The sequence below is a fragment of the Perca flavescens genome, chromosome 4, assembly GCF_004354835.1.
Source record: "Perca flavescens isolate YP-PL-M2 chromosome 4, PFLA_1.0, whole genome shotgun sequence".
NCBI lineage: Eukaryota > Metazoa > Chordata > Actinopteri > Perciformes > Percidae > Perca > Perca flavescens.
In genome coordinates this window covers 6,701,061-6,722,336 of record NC_041334.1, presented here as the reverse complement: position 1 = coordinate 6,722,336, position 21,276 = coordinate 6,701,061, and the positions used below count along the sequence as shown (strand labels likewise).

The 21,276-nt window shown below is 39.7% G+C and overlaps 1 protein-coding gene across 1 annotated transcript in view; it reads right to left on the bottom strand.

The window, feature by feature from the left end:
* Positions 1–21,276, bottom strand: part of nfasca (neurofascin homolog (chicken) a) — a 74,649-nt gene that overhangs the window by 36,376 nt on the left and 16,997 nt on the right. Inside the window, exons 5-16 of the mRNA XM_028576599.1 lie at positions 20,756–20,878; positions 18,809–18,979; positions 13,741–13,852; positions 10,427–10,611; positions 10,205–10,336; positions 9,156–9,299; positions 8,016–8,127; positions 7,306–7,472; positions 6,208–6,355; positions 5,256–5,380; positions 1,912–2,013; positions 100–297 (exon numbers count right to left, since the gene is read on the bottom strand). Of these exons, the coding sequence (XP_028432400.1) occupies positions 100–297; positions 1,912–2,013; positions 5,256–5,380; positions 6,208–6,355; positions 7,306–7,472; positions 8,016–8,127; positions 9,156–9,299; positions 10,205–10,336; positions 10,427–10,611; positions 13,741–13,852; positions 18,809–18,979; positions 20,756–20,878 (1,719 nt within the window). The remainder of the gene's footprint in view (positions 1–99; positions 298–1,911; positions 2,014–5,255; positions 5,381–6,207; positions 6,356–7,305; positions 7,473–8,015; positions 8,128–9,155; positions 9,300–10,204; positions 10,337–10,426; positions 10,612–13,740; positions 13,853–18,808; positions 18,980–20,755; positions 20,879–21,276) is intronic.

The following is a 21,276-nucleotide window of genomic DNA, read 5'->3' as shown; positions in this document are numbered from 1 at the left end:
TTCCTTGCCACTGTCGCACCAAATGCCTGCTCGTGTGAAATTGTTGGTGTCTTCAAACACACATAAAGCTATGATTGTGGTGTGTGTGGTGCTCCTCACCCGCTCCGCTGGTCTTGTACCGTGGCGAGGGGCGGCTGGGCTGACTTGGGCCCACTGAGTTAATGGCGATGACCCTGAACTGGTAGTTGATGAAGGGGGCGAGCTGCAGGATGACAGAGTTGAGGTCTCCGAGGTAAGTGGACAGGTCCTGCCACCTGCCCGGCTCATAGCGATCCTCCTCGAACTGGACCAGGTATTCTGCAGAGAGAAGGCAGAGCTAGGTAACAATTACTACATAATTGTCTAATTTTTCTTAAACCTACATTGTGTAATTTTTTAAGTCGATTCTTAGCAAAAAAAACTTTGTTCTTTCACAAATATGAGCTCATTCATGTGTAATTACTTCCACCAACTAATCAAAGTATTCTCGTAAGTGTAGAATCTGCCATTTAGAATCATTCAGAATACATACTAGCAAGTCACTTGAATGACGGCAGCCATGTAGCGCCTCCATCTTTAAAATACATTAGCCAAAGAGGGACATAACTCCACTTTTTCGCGTTTTTAAACTCAGTGGCACCGTGACGAATGCCAGGGAGGGGGAAGAATAACGGAGTCGCCAAGGAAGTTAAAAAGAGAATTAAAATGACAACGTGACAGGCAATTGGAGACCAATACCAATTGGAGTGGCTAGAACAGCTGCGTGTAAACAATGGAGATACTAAGAGCTAATTTCGGGTTTGGCCACCGTAGGATTTGAAATGTGCTCGGAATGGGAAGGGCTAGGAAGTAATATTCAGTTGGTTGTCATATACAGTTTCACCACTAGATGGGAGAAATTCTTACACAATGTAGCTTTAAATAATCACGGTTTCTTTGTTTAACCGCAATGAATTGCTAAAATTAGCTAAGGTACCAAAAGGTATAGCTGTTGACTGGTAATTGTTGTTTTGTTTAGATATACCAAATTGTAATTATATAAGTGATTATTTTATTATTATTTCAATTGGCTGTTGTTGTTGTTGTTGTTGTTGGCACATTACCCCATACACGTTCACAGCAGCAAAAATGACACAGTTAGAAAAAATGTTTTATGATAGTAGAGAGACTATGTTTACTTTATAGGTGTATTTGTGTTTTTACATTATCTGGGTCACATGACAGTGATCGATAACCAAAAGATATATCCTGGAATTCATTTAAAACTTTAATTTGTTTCAAAAAGTAATACATAAATAAATCTTTTAAAATTTGAGCGAAAGAGACAATTATAGTGTTAATCGTAATTATTTCTGAGACAATTAATTGTACAGCTACATTTTTAATTGTTACAGCTCTAGGCAGAGCACTTCTTGTTGGCACAGTGGAAATCTAGGGAGTATCTGGTGCTGGTCCTGAAGCGTTTTCTTGGATCTCCCGCTATTGTTGCTTCACATGTTCTCGTATTACGTCATTTCATATTCTCTAAATTTAATGAGCCATTAATTTTACAAGCCTTCATATAAATACAGATTATAATTATAATTTTTTTAAGTAACAGGCCCCATGTTTCTCAGATGGATTATAATTGTGGCCTATCATTTCTCCAGTAATGAGTAGTTCTATTTCAGCATCCCCCATTATCATTTCTATCCTGAGCTTGGTGACCTGAGAAAAACTCTACCACGTCACCTTTTAGCTTTCCTTTACTTACACAATCAATTTCAGGACACTGCAAGATAAAAGCTGCAACGCTTGTAAGTACACAAATCAGGCTCAGGCTATGCTTGTGAAGACAAATTAAGAGAAATATGATATACATGTAATACACTCCTTTCCAGGATGTCCAGGAACAGTGCGATTGCAGGTAAATGAGAGTGTGTGTATACTTACGCGTGATTGGGCTCCTGTGATCATTTCCGGGGATCCAGGTGAGGCGAACGCTGCGGGCTGCAGCTTCTGACAGATCCAGATCAATGGGAGGGTCTGGACGGTCTGCAGAGAAAAAGGGAATAACCGGACCTTACACAGGGAAGAACACATGCGGGACACACACATACACACCACCATAGGCATGCTGCAAAACACTACTCATAGGGTACACTGTCATCTATTCTCGTACTCTCTCAATTAATCTTAATTGAAGATAAACCACTGATTTTGTTATAACATCCAAGAGCACCTCCAAATCTCCTCCCAGGAAATTATATATACATGGCTCAGTGAAATGAGGGAAAATGAGACAAACTACTCTCTGCTTCCCATCACGTCAAAAAGCGCTTGGTCAGGTGCCTTCGACGTTTGTTAGTGACACCAAAAGTCTCCTTTAGCGTCATATTTAGATGCGCTTGGTTGGGACTCTTGGCATCAGTTTTTGACAATCTGGGTTGGGACGTACGTTTAACTGAAACACTGGACAAGAACGGGATAGTTAGGTTTAAGAAAAGATTGTGGGTGGGGTTACAAAATGTATGTTTCAGTGACATCACCCCCGGTCTCTTGGGTGAAAGTCCTGTGTTGTTTGATCCATCCACCACCCCAACCCCTCCTTATGCAGATTTTCAGTCTTTCATACTACTCTCTACTGTTGTCTTTCTTAATACTATGTCATCTTACAGCACCACAGTCGAGCTGATGCTCTGACTGGTACGTTCTATACAGACGTTAAAGTGTGATTTTTGCATTGTTATCTGACGCTGAGAGCCACTGACCAAGCGTCAGTATTTGACGAGTTGGGAATGAGAATGTTGGGTTGCCAATGACTCATAACATCAACAAACAACTTGGAATGAGTGGAAATATGGTTCCATCTGGATATTATGAGCAATCAGGACAAACATGTACTTACCATGACATTAAATGGCTTGACAGGATGGATTGTGTTGCATGCATATATTAATCAATTCTGTATTTAAAACAGTCTCTCTTCTCAAACACACATGGAGAAAAATGATATTTGGCACATAATAAAACAATATCCATTATAACAGTGTTTTAATATAAATATTAAAATAGAGCAGAGGCACAAGTTCAGATAATAACAAATAATAATAATAAGAAGAAAAAAAGGACAGGAAAGAAAAGAAAGCAAAGATTTCCACCCGAGCCATGTGTTACCTGGAGGCAAGGCACTAGACACTGAGGGGTGGAGGGAGGCTTCATCTGTGGGCGGGGTCAAGGACCAGGACGTGGGTATAAAGGTTAGAGTTTGCAGGTTAGTCTACAGCCACTCGGCAGCAAGGGAGCACAATTGTTAACATGTAATTTAGTACACGTTGTCATTATTTACAATGAATTAATATGAGTTAGCTTCACTCAGCTCCAGTTTGAGACAATCATGCAATCATCAGATTTACATTTGAGACTTTTGCACTGACGATTAGATGTGAGACACAGATGTACAGTAACCCAGGTCTTTTTTTCATTTAAAAAAATAAAAGTAGACTCAGCAAGTCAAGAAACAAAAAAGTGGAGTTTTGAACGATTTCTAAAGGTGTGTCTCTCTTCCTTAGTCTCGCATTGCCAGACCTTCCTCCACAGCGCTGCGGAGGAAGGTCTGGCTAGTCCACACAACATTCCAGGATAGGAGAAAAACGCGTTCTGGTTTATTGGCATTTCTTTAAACCAATCACAATCGTCTTTGGTGGTGCTAAGTGCTGGACCGAGCCACAATGCCGCTGCAAAATAGCCTTGGGAAGGAAGTTGTTTTGGTGGAACATGTGTAGGTTCAAAAGTTGTTTTAGTCATGCCACAGAAAACTCACATTGGACAGATGTGATGTCTAGTTAGCTGTCTGGATTTACCCTGCAGAGATCTCAGGAGCAGTTAACCATAGTCCTCAGAAATCCACCGGAGTTTAGAATGTCGACACAAAGAAAGCAGAAAGTAAACGGACATCTGGGTGAAAGAGAGACATCCGGCAGAATTTTCAGCGGAACCTGAACATTCCCGGAAAGGAAACGTCGTCAATATAGACTACTGTTTTTTTACCTAAATTATTCTGGATCAGCAAAAGTTAATTTCCAGGATAATTGCCTGGCATCCTTCCACTCTCTGTGTGTTGCCATTCTCAAACTTTGAGCTAGCAAGCTACACGCTGAAAAAGGAAAATTTTGAAGAAAATTTGGATTGCGCAACAAGGCAGGCCTGCTTGGTTCTTGCAGGGAATGATTGTAAAGATACAAAGAATATGTTTACGGCATTTTCTCTGTTGTTTTTTGGACCGATTGGTGGGATTGTTGTGGACAAAGTACACATAGAGATACACTGGTTAGAGCAAATCCATCTAATTTAAACAGCTCACGTTACTGTATATTTTGTGTGTTAATTTAATATTGTATGTGGTGTTTTCTTTTGCGGGGTGCAAATGTTCCACCAAAACAAGTTCCTTCCCGAGACTATTTTGCAGAGCCACCGTAGCTTAGCGCCACCCAAAATGATTGTGATTGATTTAAAGAAATGCAAACAACCCAGAGCGTTTCTTTTCTCCTATCCCAGAATGCTTCTGTGGTGAAGCCAGATCTTACTCCACAGCACTGTGGAGATAGGTCTGGCAATGCGAGACTAGACCTAAACTAAATGTAGTGCTTAGCAGAGGAAATACTTCTTCAAGGATTACAAACACCTTCTAAAAATGGTAACATCTGTTGAATGATGGCTACATTTGTATTCTTAACAAATAACAGTGGCTTACCCCTGCGACGTCATTAATAAAAAAGTCTCAAATGCCAAAACAATGGTCACAAAATTTTCAAACTGAGTCTACAGTATAGCTTCAGCACTTCCTACACAGCACTATAGTATCTCCATACGCTGCATGCAAACTGTTGAATCAGTGGGAGTAAGTAGAGTTACAGTAAAGCTAAGCTAGGTCAGTATTTCAGTTAACTGTACAATAAAACATGCATGATTTCCATTTGATGACAAAGAGCTGAAAAATAGCACAGTGTTAAGAAAGACTGAAGACATTTACAGTACATATCTAAAGAAGAGGAAAATATAAAACACCAACAACAAAAATATGAGCATTCTGCTTTGTGTGTGTGTGTGTGTGCGTGTACTGTATGTGTGTGTGTGTTTGTGTGTGTGTCAAAATGGGAAAGAATGTAATGTTTTAAAAAAAATCTTGTTCAAACAAGATACTGTGACATTTGTGTTCAGAGAAATTCTTCATCCAATTCTGTATATTCAATCTAAATGTGTAGTTTGCTCCAGCACGGTTCTGTATGTGAGTGTACCTAACACAGTGAGGCGGGCTGAGGCTGAGTCCTGGTCTATCTCCGATTTAACAGTGCAAGTGTACGTTCCCTCATCGCCCTCATTCACATTGGGGATGGTTAGCGACTCCTCGTCTTTCTTCAGTCTGGGAGTCAAACGGAGAGAGGATTGGTTGTTATACATCAATATTTCAAGTTTATATTTTATCTCTTTAGGAGCTGACATCTCTATAAAATGAATCAGTCATTCAATTCTTAAGCGTGAGTTGTTATTGTCTGATCCGTTTCAGCTCTATTTCCACTCTAAGACAGGATATGTTTCTGTTGTGTGCCATAACCTAAGAGTTGACTGATTACACTATTGCTTTAAACATCAATTCCTTGTCTGCTCATTATTTGTTTGTTTTGTGGCAACATGTTTTCCCAATATTTACCCTGCCATATATAAGAGATACCATAAGATAAGCCTTTATTGTCTCCTATAGGAGAAATTTGTCTTGGGCAGTCAAGAGAACAAAAATGGCGATGCATTGCACACAATAAACATACATGCATAAAACATAAGCATACATTATCTCATCCAAATGCATTCAAATGCGTTTCATAAACCTCCCTACAATCCCCCACACTCACAGAAGAAAGGGAACTCACTACAATATTGAACTTAATTCTACCCAGACTGCACTATTAAATCATGCTGTGATCAATAACTTATGTATTGCACAATGCCCAATTGCAGAATTGCACAATACCACAATACCACATCAAATAAAAAATATTGCACCAGTGCCCCACCAGATATTGCACATCCTACAGACATGTTTTTTTTTTTACTGTTGTTAAAATGACAACTTTGCTTGGATTGGTTTATTTTTTCTCTGTCAAAACACGGACGTGCTAATTGGTGTTTTGACTTTACAGATGCAGGATAGGAGCATCCGAGATGTTTTAGGGTCAGTGCAGGTGCTGTTACCTCCATCCCAGGTAGAGGGGCTTGTCGTCCTTGGTCCAGGCCACAGTGATGGGTAGGCTGGGATCAGACTTCACCTTACAGTCAAAGTGAGCCTTGGAGCCCCTGATGGCTGACTGGTGCTCTGGGGCTCGGACGATACGAGTCGGCTCTGAGTTGGAGTGAGGTTGAAGATGAGCACATACACGCACATACTACATGAACTTGCGCATTCAAATGCATCCAGGAAAATCAGTGAAAGGTGTGTGATGTCGTAGGGTCGTATGGAACACCCTCTTTGCCAAAACTCTCACTTCACACCAATATACTTCCATATAACTTCAAGGGAACATAAACATCTGTTGTACCACCACAGCTCCTAAAATCTGTCTTTTTCTGTTGAAGTAAGTGAACAAAATCTGCCCGGGGGAGATCATTTTACTTTCAGCGCAATCTCCTAAAAATGACGTCCATACACAACTCTTTTGTATTAGCGAATCGGTTTTGAAGCGATTGTAATAGAATCAGTGTTAAAGTCGTGTGTTTTGTACATACGTGGAAAAAGTGAAAGTAATCTTGGCTGCAGATTCTTTTAAAACACATTTAACTTAGAGGTGCTTTTTGAACAGAAGTATTTCTACTTGCCGTTTGACTCAACAAAATGGAATGAAAAATGAAAAGTTATCTCACTGCCTTGGCAGATTAGTTCACCTGTTTGAAATGTTTTCTGTTCAGTGTTAGCCTGAATGCTGGGCTGGGAATATGTTGCAGTGTATGCAGTTTGAATACAAATGTAACTGTTACAGAAGATAAGGCAATTTAATGAAAAGGCACAAGAGATTGGAATATCCAACAGCGCAGGGTGTTTTGGCACAGGGAAAGGAAATAATTTTTAGTTCACAAATTTCATCTTGCACACACTATTCTGACATTCAATGGGAATCCATGTAAGAATTCATAAACCCCTGTTGGTGCTGATTGTTGCACAATGATGTAACAGCAACCTCTCATATTGTAGTTGCAAGATTACATACTTTAGTTTTCAAGTTCCCTGCGAGTTTGGATGCAGAGTCTGAAAAGCATGCCCTGTATAAGTCTGAGTGCAGCAGTGCAATGTCTGACCTTTGACCTCCAGGCGGACCTGGTTCTCGGCCGAGCCCAGGATGCTGTTGGCCACACAGGTGTAGGTGCCCTCGTCCTCTGCTCGCGCCCGTTTGATCTCTAGGGTGCCATTGATGTAAACACGGTAATGACCACCATCCAGCCCACTGCCCTGTCCGTTCTTAAACCTAGACATAGAAAACAACAAATAATATGAACAAGAAATTCAATAATAAAGTATAGGTGTAAGAATTAAGTGGCTAGCCCAAGAACATATGGATGTGGGTTTTCAGAGGATGATTTATAGTTATTTTTTGCATTTAAAGCTATAGTGTGTAGTTTCTGTCGCCCCCATGAGGAATTCTAATCAATGACAACACCACTGGCACAAGCCTTCTGTAATCGCGCCCCACCCCCAACCCTCCATCACACAGTTGTTAGTAGCCAAGGAGGACACAGAGGATTAAAAAAACATGATGGACTCTTCAGAAGAGGTAATTATCTTCACTCAAGTTTCTGCGCACGAAAGATGGCGGACGACACAATCTTCTGAACATTGCCATACTGAGAGATACAGAGAGTGTATTGTGAAGCTGATATTCTTAATTAACTTTGTAACAACTCATTTGGCAATGGCTTGAATGTAACAAACGTTCATTAATATCAAAAAGTTACGCACTAAAGTTTTAAATAAACAAAACAAAAATTTCCCAAAACTCAAAAAAGCTCACCAGCGTAAATCCGGCAGGGGGGAACCGAAGAAAGGACATTCCAGGAAGGTGCGGTTGTTCTCGATGACTTTAATCAGCTGGTTTTTAGGGCCCAGCATCCTCGGAGGCATGTCTACAAAGAGAGGGACGGTGGATTTCAACTTTACCACTCCATCACTTACAAGAGTAATTTACATTTATGTAGTGATGTGATGTGGTTTCAATCTTTTAGCAAAAATTCCATTTTCACAGCAGACATTTTGAAAAGAAAGCATGGTTCAAGTCCCCGCAAAGGACCAGGTACAGCAAGCCATGTTAGACTTAGACTTAGACTTAGACTTCTCTTTATTGATCCCTTTGGGATGACTCCCGCAAGGAAATTAGATTTCCAGCAGCAGATTTTAGCATCTTACGAAAACACTCTTTAAATAGAAAAAAGATAGAAAAAATACAGTATAAGAATAACAATAAAACTTTTAGCTAAATATTTTTTACAAAAATAAACAAACAGTAAAACAACAATAAACTACAGATAAATAAAGATAGATATATAGGTATATAGGACTGTGTATGGTATTGTGTTATTATACAGTTAATAAATAAATGACATTAAGCATAAATTAGCAGTTAAGAGCAGTTAGAGTGTCCAGGTATGTATGTGAGTAGATTATTGTTGGGTGACAATTAGCTAGTATGCACAACACCATGTAGGTGAAACTCAAACAGCTACATAGAATGCCATCACTCATTTTATTATTTCCACCTGTGGTTATCCTACTGTGACATGTTTATATATCTTCTTTGAAAAGGGCTTATTAAATTTGATTTCATTTGTAAGCTAAAGTAAAAATATAGTTGACTATCAGTTTATTCACACAAAAGGAAGATACTTCTAGGATAAGCATGTTTGCTTCTTATCAAGAGTAATAAATAACATCACATATTGTTAGAATTCATCTGCTAAGATTCAGACAGGTCCAGGATGTGTAGCTTCTGTCAAAAAAAGTATACTGTATATATATTTATATTTTAACAGAGATGTCAGGGCTGTACCTGCTGATGAAGACTGAGGCAAGAGCTTAGGCATACAGAAAGACACTTTCAGCCACTGTTAGTTACAGCTCAGTTAAAATCCCCCCCACCCCTCCCTCTGTGTCTTACCGAGGACGCTGACGAAGGCATTGGCCAGCAGATAGCCATGCTCGTTGGAGGCGTTGCACTGGTACACAGCACTGCTTCCCATCTGCACCGAGCGAAAGATGATGGTGTCACCTAGCACCTGTCTGCTCGGGTTCTGGGGAGAGCCTGGGGGGGCAGTGACAAAAATAAGATGTTAAGAGAGACTTACAAAGTACATTGTAAACAGATAAGTAGAGGCATTATTTGAATCTGATTTTTTGGATGAGATTTTGTTTTAATTTGATGAGAAAATCAGGTTTACCCCTCAATCTATATAGCATATAGCCTTTGATTTGAAATATAATCTCATGCATAAACATTATTATTTGTTTATCAAATTATCAAACTTCTACTTTTTTCTGTGAGGCTTGTTAGTATGAGTGTTCCAAGTCAGATTAACCAAACTCTCTTGACTGTACATACTTGTCCTAACTTGTTCGTTTCACACCACCACGTTTGTGAGATTTGATCACATTTTAGACGTTGACAATTATAGAGCTCTGTCCATTATACTGGACAGAGACCCGTATAAAGACCCTGATGAAGCTGTTGGAGTGAGAGAATTTCCCCAACAGCTACGACTTGTAGAAATTCCTGTGCTAAAATACAAAAATCATAAAATCTTAAAAGAAAACTCATTTAATTGGCAATCCTCCTATGATGAGGATATGGTGAACAGATCATTCATAAAATACTTATATATTCATAGTATATATATCATACAATATGAAAATAGGTGAATGCCACAAGTTACGTACGAGTGGTTCTTTAATGAGGCCCACTGTGAGGAACATTTGTATCCTGAGACATGGAATATTTTAATTTAGTTTTAGTATAAATTATAGCAGCTAAAGACAATGTGTTTGAAAAACTCTAAAAAAAGTAACTGAAGACTAGAATAGGGCTGACTGGATAATGTAGTAAAACAACTGTAACCTACTGAGTGTAAAACCCCCTGTATAACATCAGTAGCTATTAGCATGTCACTTAGCAAACACCACACAATTTTTGGAGAAAAAGAGAATATGTACTGTCTATAGGCTCTCCGTTGATCAGCCACTGAATGTTAGGTTTAGGGTTGCCGTTGGCCCGACACACCAGCCGCCCGTTCTCATCGGGGGCTAGCACCAGGTTTGTAGGTTTGTCTAGCCAATAAGGAGCCGCTGTGGAACACAGGGAGTCAGATTAGCATGATGGATTCAAACACAGACACAAGGACCTATATCTGTATAAACACACTGTCAGCTCCTTACCTTTGACCTGAACAAAGATGGAGTGGCGTATGCTGCCTAAATGATTGTTGGCCATGCATACATATTCCCCAGCATCCTCCTCTGACATGTTGATAACCTTCAGGGTCTTGTTGTAGTTCTCATACTTCACTTTTGGCCACGGCAGGTCCCCGCCCTTCTTAAACCACTTGATGGTGGGCGTCGGACTGTAATGGCAGAGGGAAAACAAATGAAATCCCTGAACAATTCGTTCCAATCCTCTCTTTTAAATAGAGTTTCACTTTTTCAAACGTCACATTTAGGTAGTTTAAGAAGCTTTGTGTTCCAATTTACTGGTTATGGCCAGAGGTTGCTGCATAGACTATAGACTAGCTGCAGCATAGGTCATAAGCCACGCCCCTCTATGTAAGCAGATGGGATCAAAAGTACACGTCAAATGAATGTTTCACATTCTTTCATTTGAGGTTGTTGTTATCATGCTGTTTGCTGAAGTGGTCATTTTTCTGATAACTTTGGTTTTATTACAGTTTTTTACAATCACTTGGCTACTAATTTCAGAACCTTGATGTCATTTTTTCAAAACTCTAGACACAAAACTCAAAATGGTCATCACTTGTAACACAGGCTGTCCAATGTTCAAAACATTGCATTGTGCATTCATATCTTTAAAGAAATATTGCACTTGCACAATCACTGGTTCAAAAAACTAATTTATTGTGAAATACCATTGAAACGTTACTTTGATCACCCACACACAAGCTACCCATAGTTTCACTGTGTCATCATTCGTACAATCAATTAAATATTGTAGTACAAAATAGGTGATACAAGTTTCATTATACTACATATAAATGTATCCCTGTAAAAGTACTGCAGTAGTAGAGAGAATACTATAGACCAATGTGGTATGAGTATATATATATATATATATATATATATATATATATATATATCATCATCATCATCATCATCATCATCATATTCTTTATTCAGGACATACAAAAAAACGGTCCATAGCACAATACAAAACATAGCAAAAGGAGGACAGGTATATATATACTGTATTTACCCTTTATTTACAGTATCCAGGTAAGTTGATTGAGAACAAATTCTCATTTGCACCAACAACCTGTCACATTCACACAGTTCCACATTCATACCTGGAAGCTGACCAGTACAACCCCAGTCTGATCTGCTGGCCACTGAGCAGTATATACACTCACCTAAAGGATTATTAGGAACACCCTACCAAGACCGTGTTTGACCCCCTTTTGCCTTCAGAACGGCTTTAATTCTTTGTGGCATTGATTCAACAAGGTGCTGGAAGCATTTTTTAGAAATGTTGGCCCATATTGATAGGATAACATCTTGCAGTTGATGGAGATTTGTGGGGTGCACATCCAGGGTACGAATCTCCTGTTCCACCACATCCCAAAGATGTTCTATTGGGGTGAGATCTGGTGACTGTGGGGGCCATTGTAGTACAGTGAACTCATTGTCATGTTCAAGAAACCAATTTGAAATGATTAGAGCTTTGTGACATGGTGCATTATCCTGTTGGAAGTAGCCATCAGAGGATGGGTACATGGTGGTCATAAAGGGATGGAAATGGTCAGAACAATGCTCAGGTAGGCTGTGGCATTTAAACGATGCCCAATTGGTACTAAGGGGGCCTAAAGTGTGTCAAGAAAACATTCCCCACACCATTACACCACCACCACCAACCTGGCCAGTGGTAACAAGGCATGACGGATCAGTGTTCTCATTCTGTTTAGGCCAAATTCTGACTCTACCATCTGAATGTCTCCACAGAAATCGAGACTTATCAGACCAGGCAACATGTTTACAGTCTTCAACTGTCTTCACCTCATTTTCCTATTTTTAGTGGTGATGAGTGGTACCCAGTGAGGTCTTCTGCTGGTGTAGCCCATCCGCCTCAAGGTTGTGCATGTTGTGGCTTCACAAACGCTTTGCTGCATACCTCGGTTGTAACGAGGGGTTATTTGAGTCAAAGTTGATCTTCTATCAGCTGGACTCAATCAGCCCATTCTCCTCTGACCTCTAGCATCAACAAGGCATTTTTGCCCACAGGACTGCAGCATACTGGATGTTTTTCCTTTTTCAGACCATTCTTTGTAAACCCTAGAAATGGTTGTGTGTGAAAATCCCAGTAACTGAGCAGATTGTGAAATACTCAGACCAGCCCGTCTGGCACCAACAACCATGCCACGTTCAAAGTTGCTTAGATCACCTTTCTTTCCGATTCTGACATTCAGTTTGGAGTTCAAGGAGATTGTCTAGACCTGGACGACACCCCTAAATGCATTGAAGCAGCTGCTATGTGATTGGTTTATTAGATAATTGCATTAATGAGAAATCTTACAGGTGTCCCTAATAATCTTTAAGGTAAGTGTATATATATATATATACACACACATACAGTACTTTATATATAAAGTATATATAAATTATATATCTCAATCATCAGTAACGAGTTGGCAGAATTGGACCAGCAATTCCAAGGGCCTGCATCCATACAGTGCCAATACAGTCAATACAGTAAATAGTCTGAAAGGTGGTACATGGGACCATAGAAACAGTGTCTGGTAAATAGTAGTACATTACAGTAAATAATGATGTTGAAATATTACATCCATAGATAATGTACTGTAGTCTAATTGGTTCATGCTCCATGCTAATTGGTGACAATGAATCTCATTATCTTGAAATTTTCCTGATCTAAACATGTAATATTCTTTGTCTGTTTCCATACAACTATGCATTGAGAGTAATGCAACAGTTTTTTTATTTCATTTTGAGCAGTTGTATGAATTGATAGTTAGATGATTGTAATGAAATGAATAGACAATCATCTGAAATGTAATGTGTGAATTGCTTTTTGAAATAATAGTACTTTGATGTTAAGTTGTGTCATATTGAACAGGAGATCTTTGTAAAATGAACAAATGATCTCAGGTTTATGTGTATTGTATCCAAGCAATTGAAAAAAGTGTTAAGAGTTTTGAAAAAAGTGCATTTTGATCATTCGTTGTGAGTTTTGTGTCTAGAGTTTTGAAAAATGACGTCAAGGTTCTGAAATTAGTGCCAAAGTGATTGTAAAAACTGTAGTTATTTGATGCTATAAAAACAGACTGAAACGTCATTATTGACAGCTGTGACTGGTCGGGCGGGTGTATGGGCAGAACTTTGATACCGCGGAGGAATTACCTTTTAAAATATTACAATTTAAAAAATATATTTAAAATGAAATATGAAGTACTCTTTTTTTATTTCATTTCATTTAAATGTGTGTGTGTGTGTTAGTGTGCGCTCACAGTCCAGCAGCGATACACTCCAGCAGCAGAGGCTCGTCTCGTAGCACCATTTTGGAACTCTCACTCCCTGAGGGGGAGAGGAAGGTCGGCGTGGACTCAGCTACTTTACGGCCTGCAGACGAGGAACAAGACGGGGTTAAAACACACACAAACAAAAATACACACTACAGGTTATCTTTGTACCATGACTCACTTCCTACAAGGAGCTGAACATCCTTTTTGTAGGCACTGCCACATAAATCTGACACTATTATTCTGATCATTTCCTCGTGGCTGTGTTCCATCTCCGCCAGGCTTTGGCTCTCCCTGCAGTCTGTTGTGAGGCCAAAGCGGCCTGTAAACGGGCTTAACCCCCTCTGGCTCCTCTCACAGGAAGACATTAAGAGATGCAGAAACAACAACTGAGTCAGTGATCTTGCTTTATGTTTGCCAAGGGAACAGAGATGGCACAGATTGCCATTAAGAGTTTAAATAAAGCAGCTGATAAGATACAACTTTTTCTGCTGTAATGGGATTAGTTTAACATTAAACTGAAGCATATTTAAGGTCATGCAGTTCATGGCATTGTTCAACCCAATGTTAAAGCTTCCCACAGGGCTTGGCTAAAGCAGTGAACAGCAGTAGCATTGTAACTGGTTGCCTTGCCAAAACTGGAGCCTTTAGAACAGAAACCTGGTGTTTGGAGTTGGCTTTAGGCCTTTTATAATCCACACACAGTGCAATGACCGGGCGGGAGGAGGGGTGATACAAACCTAGTTTAACCTGTGCCAAAGTGCTTTTCTACAATCATTGAGGGATAGTTCAGCATCAGTATTGCTTCAGTTAGTTGGAATAAACGTTGGAACACAAATTGTGAATAAAGCATTTGAGCATGAATGAATCAAACAGTCGGTTTAGCAGAGACGCAGTCTGGGATGTGAGCAAACTGCCAACTGCTGTCTTTGTTTGCACACTACAACACCCAAAGGTATGTGGCATTTTAATCAGGCATGTAGTTTGAGCGTAAACTCACTTGACATGCTTTATGAACAGTAAAGAGTCACCTTTTCTTACTTTCACGTAAACTACACTTATGACAAAACTAAGTGTCAAATATATTGGTATATGTCTTGTGTTTTAATACTCTACATTTGGACTTGCCATTTTTTAAACAGATAAAGTGTTGTTTAAGTTTATTTAAGTCATTTATTTTAACTTTTTAAATAACAGTTAAACTGCCGTCCCCTCTTCCTCTCCCTCTTTCTGCTTTTAGTGTTCAGTCTTCAGGTTGTGAGCTTGAAACTTCAAATTTCAACTGCTTTCAGCTCATACACTTCAACAGACACGTTCAGTGTTTTAAACTAACCGACTAACTGTATTGGGTGAGTCAACCTTCACATGCAAACAGTTATTATTTTAAGACATTTTAACTGCAACTGCAATTTTCAGCAAACCCACGAAAAATTTCTTTAAAAAACATGAGTTTCAGAGGTGATTATCTTTACTCAAATTTCTCAAATTTCTTCACCGGACGACACTAGCGTCTAAACATAGCCATACTGAGAAATATAGACGGAGTTGTGTGGCACAAATAGTCTTAATTAGCTTCGTAGCAACTCACATGTCTTGAGATCCTAAAGGCCTGGGCTGACCTTGTACTACATCAAATTGTACGCAGCATTATTAATGATAATTGACTAATAATTGTTTGAAACTACACCACTGCCTGAACTATTTTTTTTTAAATGCAGCTGTTTAACAATCTTATTACACTGACTGATTTGTCTGACCTTTCATTATCATCATTACTTAGTGTTCTACAGTGCTGTTTTCAGTCTGATCCAATCCCAACACAAATGCTGTTAATACGGTGGAGCTGCAGCTTGGTGAGAAGTGTGTGAGATTAAATTAGCATTAGCATCCTTTGTGATGCAGATCTGTATGGGATTAAAGCATCTGTTAGATGTTAGCTTCTCCAGTGGCTGGCGAAGGAGGATCTGTTATTGTTAGTGACACTGGGAGGAGAAGAAGAATGACAAGAGGAGGAAACATACAGAAGAAGGTTAGTGATAACAAACAATAAAACAATAAAATAAAAAACAAATGCCTGCAAAAGTTATCATGTACACAATCGCTATAGTGGGAGGTACAGCGATGCAGCAAGCACCCTGGAAATGTGACCAAACATGGCTAACGTGGCAAACACTCTGCTGATGATGCTGGCAGGGCTTCCCAGGATGCATTACAGCTTTAGAGTTGTGGTTTTTGCGTTCATAACAGATTAGTGATCAAATATGGAGCATGTGTGCATGAGTGTGTGTTGGTCGCGTGTGAGCATTTCAACAGCTGTTACAGTCACTCGCCCTGCACGCAGAAGTAGGAGGCAGCTAACCTTATTTCCATACATATATGACTATTAAGGACCACAGCATGAATCCAGATTGAATATTCATTATGGGAACTAATGCTGCTCTGCGCCAGAGCCTCGTCTCCATCTTCAGTCCCAGCCTGTCACAAGGAGCATCTTCTCCCTAAGGGACATATCCCATCTCCCCCCCTGGGCTTCACTGCACTGTGCCCCCTCCCCAATTTAGCCAATAGCACATATGCTGCCACTTTGGCTGATCTGTTCCCTCCAGCTATGGGCTCGTTCAATAGCTGTATGGCATAATGACTAATAATAGTAAATTATTAGTAAAAAGTAATTTGTGTGTTAATTACTGTATGTTTATTCATTACATGTGATCATTTTACACTGATTGAAAAGTGGAATAAACAGATTATGGACTAAATGAGATGAATACTTATTTCTACTGTCTGTGAGTGCATATTAGGGTCACAGAGATGTTGCTTTGGCTTTTATTGGAAGTAACATCTGGTCCAGTCGCTCATTCTCCTTGCCTGCAACACTTTGTATTAAATTGTTGTCAATTACATTAGGAGTTTCAGTGGAGAGTAGTGGTGAAAAGGGTTTTGCATATTTTATTCTGATGTAAACAAAAAATAAAATAACTTTTGATCTACAAGGACTTTAGGGTGAAGAACATAGACACAAAATAGCAGCGGCTTCAATCGAAAACATATCTGTATCTAATTCACATTTTTAGCTATGTCTTGCCAGGTCAGACTACACCTGACTAGGTTTTGAGATTTAAATCTGAAAAACATTGACTGCTGCAGGGTTCAAACAAGCTATGGGCAATTCTTAAATGAGGAAATTACTCAACACCTCTTAAAAGCACTGACAGTTCTTGTGAAACTGATTCTAGTACACACTGCAGTTTAAGGACAAATTTAACAATATAATCAGAGCAAGCACTATATTTTTTCAGTTTGAAAATCCCAAGAACTTAAAAAACTGGTCAATTTGTTTAATAAAGTGTTAGATTTGACATCTGAGTGAATGATAGAACTACAAATAATTTCTTATCGAGCCATAATATCACTGTTAGTTGTTCAATTATGATGGAAAACAGTATTTAGTTTATTTATTTTATTATTTATTTAATAGTGTTGCTCACAAGTCTCATGTATCTTGTCTTGTCTAGGTGATATATTTGTTAGATGTCATAAGAGATATAGTTATTTTGATCATGTTAAATTGAATTTAAAATACATTTTAAATGTGGTTTCTGTCCAGACAATACAACTCCAGTACACACACCAAAAAAGCCCCAGTCTGTTCTGATTGGTCAATGTTTTCGGGTCTTCTGCATTTTCCCTCGCAGACTTTCTGCACCACTGACTGTAACAAGACTGGAACGGCATTTTCTACCTATACACATTTTAGTTTTGACATCACGGTTCGTACGGTAAGTCCTGACGGTGTGTTTAAAGCCACAGTTTCTAAATACGGGCTGTGTGCATTTCTCTGCGGATTGAGTCTTTTAATACTTGCACAGTATTTACTGTATATAGCATCTTGACCTGCTTTTAAAACATTTAATATTGACATGAAAAAATCTGGTATACCTTAAATGAAACACACACAAGCCGAAACACACACAAGCCATACTCACTTTTCCACATGAAGCCACACAGTGCATTCTACACATTAGAGCAGTTAGGATTTCACATTGTGTCTAAGCTCAGACTGAGGTTAGTGTGCTAACCATGTTAATGTGGGACATGACTAAGGAGGTGGACAGGAAGTGGAGCTGTCCCGAACAGGAAGTGACTCACCACCATAGGGGTCAGTGGCATTGTAAGATGTATCATTATACGGTTCCGCTGAAAACACAGGCACACATAGTGGCTCATCAGTCCACACACAGACACACTGATGACACACTGAAGGAAAAGATTTCACATTATATCAAAACAATCCAACATTTCATTGTCTTCTCTATTCTGCAGCAACCTGAGGAAATATCAATAAAGGTTATGATTTAATGCATCTTATGTCATGTCATGGCATCACCTCTAGATGGAGATTTGTCATCCTCAATTTGGGTTGGATGGTGTGTAATCAAAACATGCACAGCAGACATTAATTAATAGAGAGAATAGGACCACAGAGTTCATACACTGTTACCTTAGCCTAGAAATCTAGACGCACCCTAGGGGCAGCAAATGTAATTTGCAGCCAGGGTCAGTCTAGCAACTGTTGGCTTGTGAGCTGGAAAAAACCAATTCTGGTCAGGCCAATCACATCGTGTATAGAGTCGGTGGGCGGGCTTAACATAAGGACGGCAGAGTTGCAACGGTTCCACGTGAATTCCCTGCTACTTGAAAACAAAGAAGATGGCTGCTGCTGCTGGCAAACAGCGGTCTTTCGAATCGGCTTTGGAAGATGTGAAGATGTGTTTGGAGTTTTACCGACTGGATAAGGCAAAAGTTTAATCTATCAACTAGCATTGCTATGGTTGGCTATGAGTGCAGAGGGAATTTGAAAGACAAACGTATATCCCGCCCCTCGGATTGAGCCCTGCCAATGGCTTGTCAGGCTATTCTTACCTCAGAATAATTTGAGGATATAACTCAATGTCAGTATGGGATCTGAAAGTCTTTGTGTGTGTGTGTGTGTGTGTGTGTGTGTGTGTGTGTGTGTGTGTGTGTGTGTGTGTGTGTGTGTGTGTTGTCTACTCACTGGTCAGAACTTTGAGTGTGAAGGGGTTCTTTTGCTGGATGGTGTGTGTGAAAAGGAAGCGAGCGCTGCAGCTGTAGTCAGTGTGAGCGTCTCTGGCCAAAACGTTGGAGAAGTACAGGTCTCCGTTCAGACCCATGGACACTCTCGCATCCTGAGGGATGGGAGTCATGGCTGGAAGACACAGGAGGTGAACAGTGGTCAGGACAGAGGGAGAGAGAGAGGGATAATGAAACCACATTAACAGTTTGATTGGCACAGCAGCTAATACAAACCATTAGTAACAGCAGTATGTTACTATTAACCATAATTTCTAAAAAGCATTAAGTCAAAGACGCGGATTTGCAGTTTGAATGTTAAACTTGAATCAGTTGTATTGTAGGAAACACGGCATCCTGAATTTTTAGAGATTAATCCATACTATTTTACTATCATAATATAATCCATACTACTCTGATGCTTTGATTTTGACCACTCTTTTTGATTTAGATCTGTTATTGTATTGTAAGTCCCAAAACTTTGTAATGCATCAACATATACAGATTATACATCTATGATTCTAACCGCACATCCTCTGCAGGGACCGAGGTCTTGTCTGAGGCAAAGCAGACATTTCAAGAAATCAAAAGCTACCATCACTTACTGATCCGTCAAATCTTGTGTCAAAGGCTAAAAATATTCTCTAAATGTAGAAGCAGAGAGAGCTTTAAGGCCAGCCACTGGCTTGTAGATTGTGGTGTGTGTGTATTTTAACATACAACTCAATTCAATGTCTGTTCACGTTAGCTCTGTTAACCCAGCTGATGTGTCATCCTACAGTTGCTACAGGCAAATGTTAAGGCGTCCAGACACACCGCCATCCACTCTGTAACTGCAGCAGCTGACGTGAGCCGTATGGTCGTCGAGACAGTGCCCCAGGACCAATCAGCAGCAGGCCCAGCAATGCTAATCATACGTTGGCGTGTTACAGTGTCTGGGCTACATGACACCCTCATGGACTGTGGTTGATCTGACTCTATATGTTAGTGTGTGTGTCATATAGGCTTCTCAATGAGTGGGTCCAGGTCACATCAGGTCAAAGAACCTATAGCGGCACTGTATAAATTTTAACTGGGAAGGAAATCCTTATTGTAATAGAAATAGTTGAAATGCTCTTCTTTAATGTTTAACGTTTTTAAATAGCCTTTCCAAGTCATTCAGTCAGTGTTATGGTTGTTTAACTACAGTGTCTCTACTGTATATGGCTGTAATGGCTTCTGGTTGGACATGAGGTCTACACACAAACACACACACACACACACACACACACACACACACTAACACACACACACACACTGGCTCAGCAGTACTGTAGCGTAAGCCACTTGGGAGAAGGTCAATACAGTGCAAAGGAGAGGAGTGAGGATAGGATGCCAGACTGTAAAGTCTCCTTTCAACTGCTGAGAGAGAGAAACTGAGAGCACGAGGGATAAAAGACTGAAGCTTAGCATTATACTGAGAAGTCACTGGAGACAAACTGCTATGAAAAGAAGGAAATAAAGCCTGTCTCTAGATGACCTGATGGACCTCTAGCCTATCACAAAGTAAAGGGACTAAAGACAAATAAAATGCACTTCTCCGCACCCAGATTATTTTTCTTTGGGCTTGCTGATTGACTTTACTTGAGGTGGTTGTGTTAAAAAACTCAACAGTAAACATGATGAATGACGCAGTCAGTCTCCAAGCTTATCAGGTGTTCAGTTTTAAGAGGAAAATTACTCTCATGTCACAGTCTACTGTTAGATGATAAAACTGCACCCGATAATATGAGAAAGTGTCATTTTTACTGGCTAATACAGTGATGGCAGTGAAGAAAATCATCAGGGCATGCAGATAAAACACACTACATGTAGAAAAAGAGAAATATACCCAGTGTACTTGTGTGTATATTTGTGTGTAATTGTTGCTCACCGCTGTTCATCCAGAAGGTGAACGGAGGAGGCAGGCCCGGTGGGGGGTTGCAGGTTAGAACCAGCGGGGTGCCTTCAGGCACCACCACTGGCTCCAGCACCTCTTTAGGCCACAAAGGAGCCTCTGAAGGATGGGGACAGCGGGGGTGTGAGGAGAAGGGGAAGAGAAGGAGAGGACAGAGAGAGAAAGAGATGTGAAAAATGATATATGACAAGAATTTCAGTCAACCAGGGTGAGGGAGGGATAATCAGAATAAGTCTCCCTATGAACTGTTCCTGTTCTTCACAGATGATTGGTCATATTTTAGGGCATTTCTGGTGGTTGCAATTGTGGCCAACAGATACTGTAGCATTGCCACAAGCATTCAATAAAACGTTGCTGTTGTGTGTTCATATTTTCTAATGTAAGATACAATAACGCTTTGAATAAAAAAAAATCTTTGTAGCCTCTAATGATATTTCTTTATTTCTTTATTTTTTTATTTCGAACAAAAAATAACGATAAAATAAAATCTAAAAACA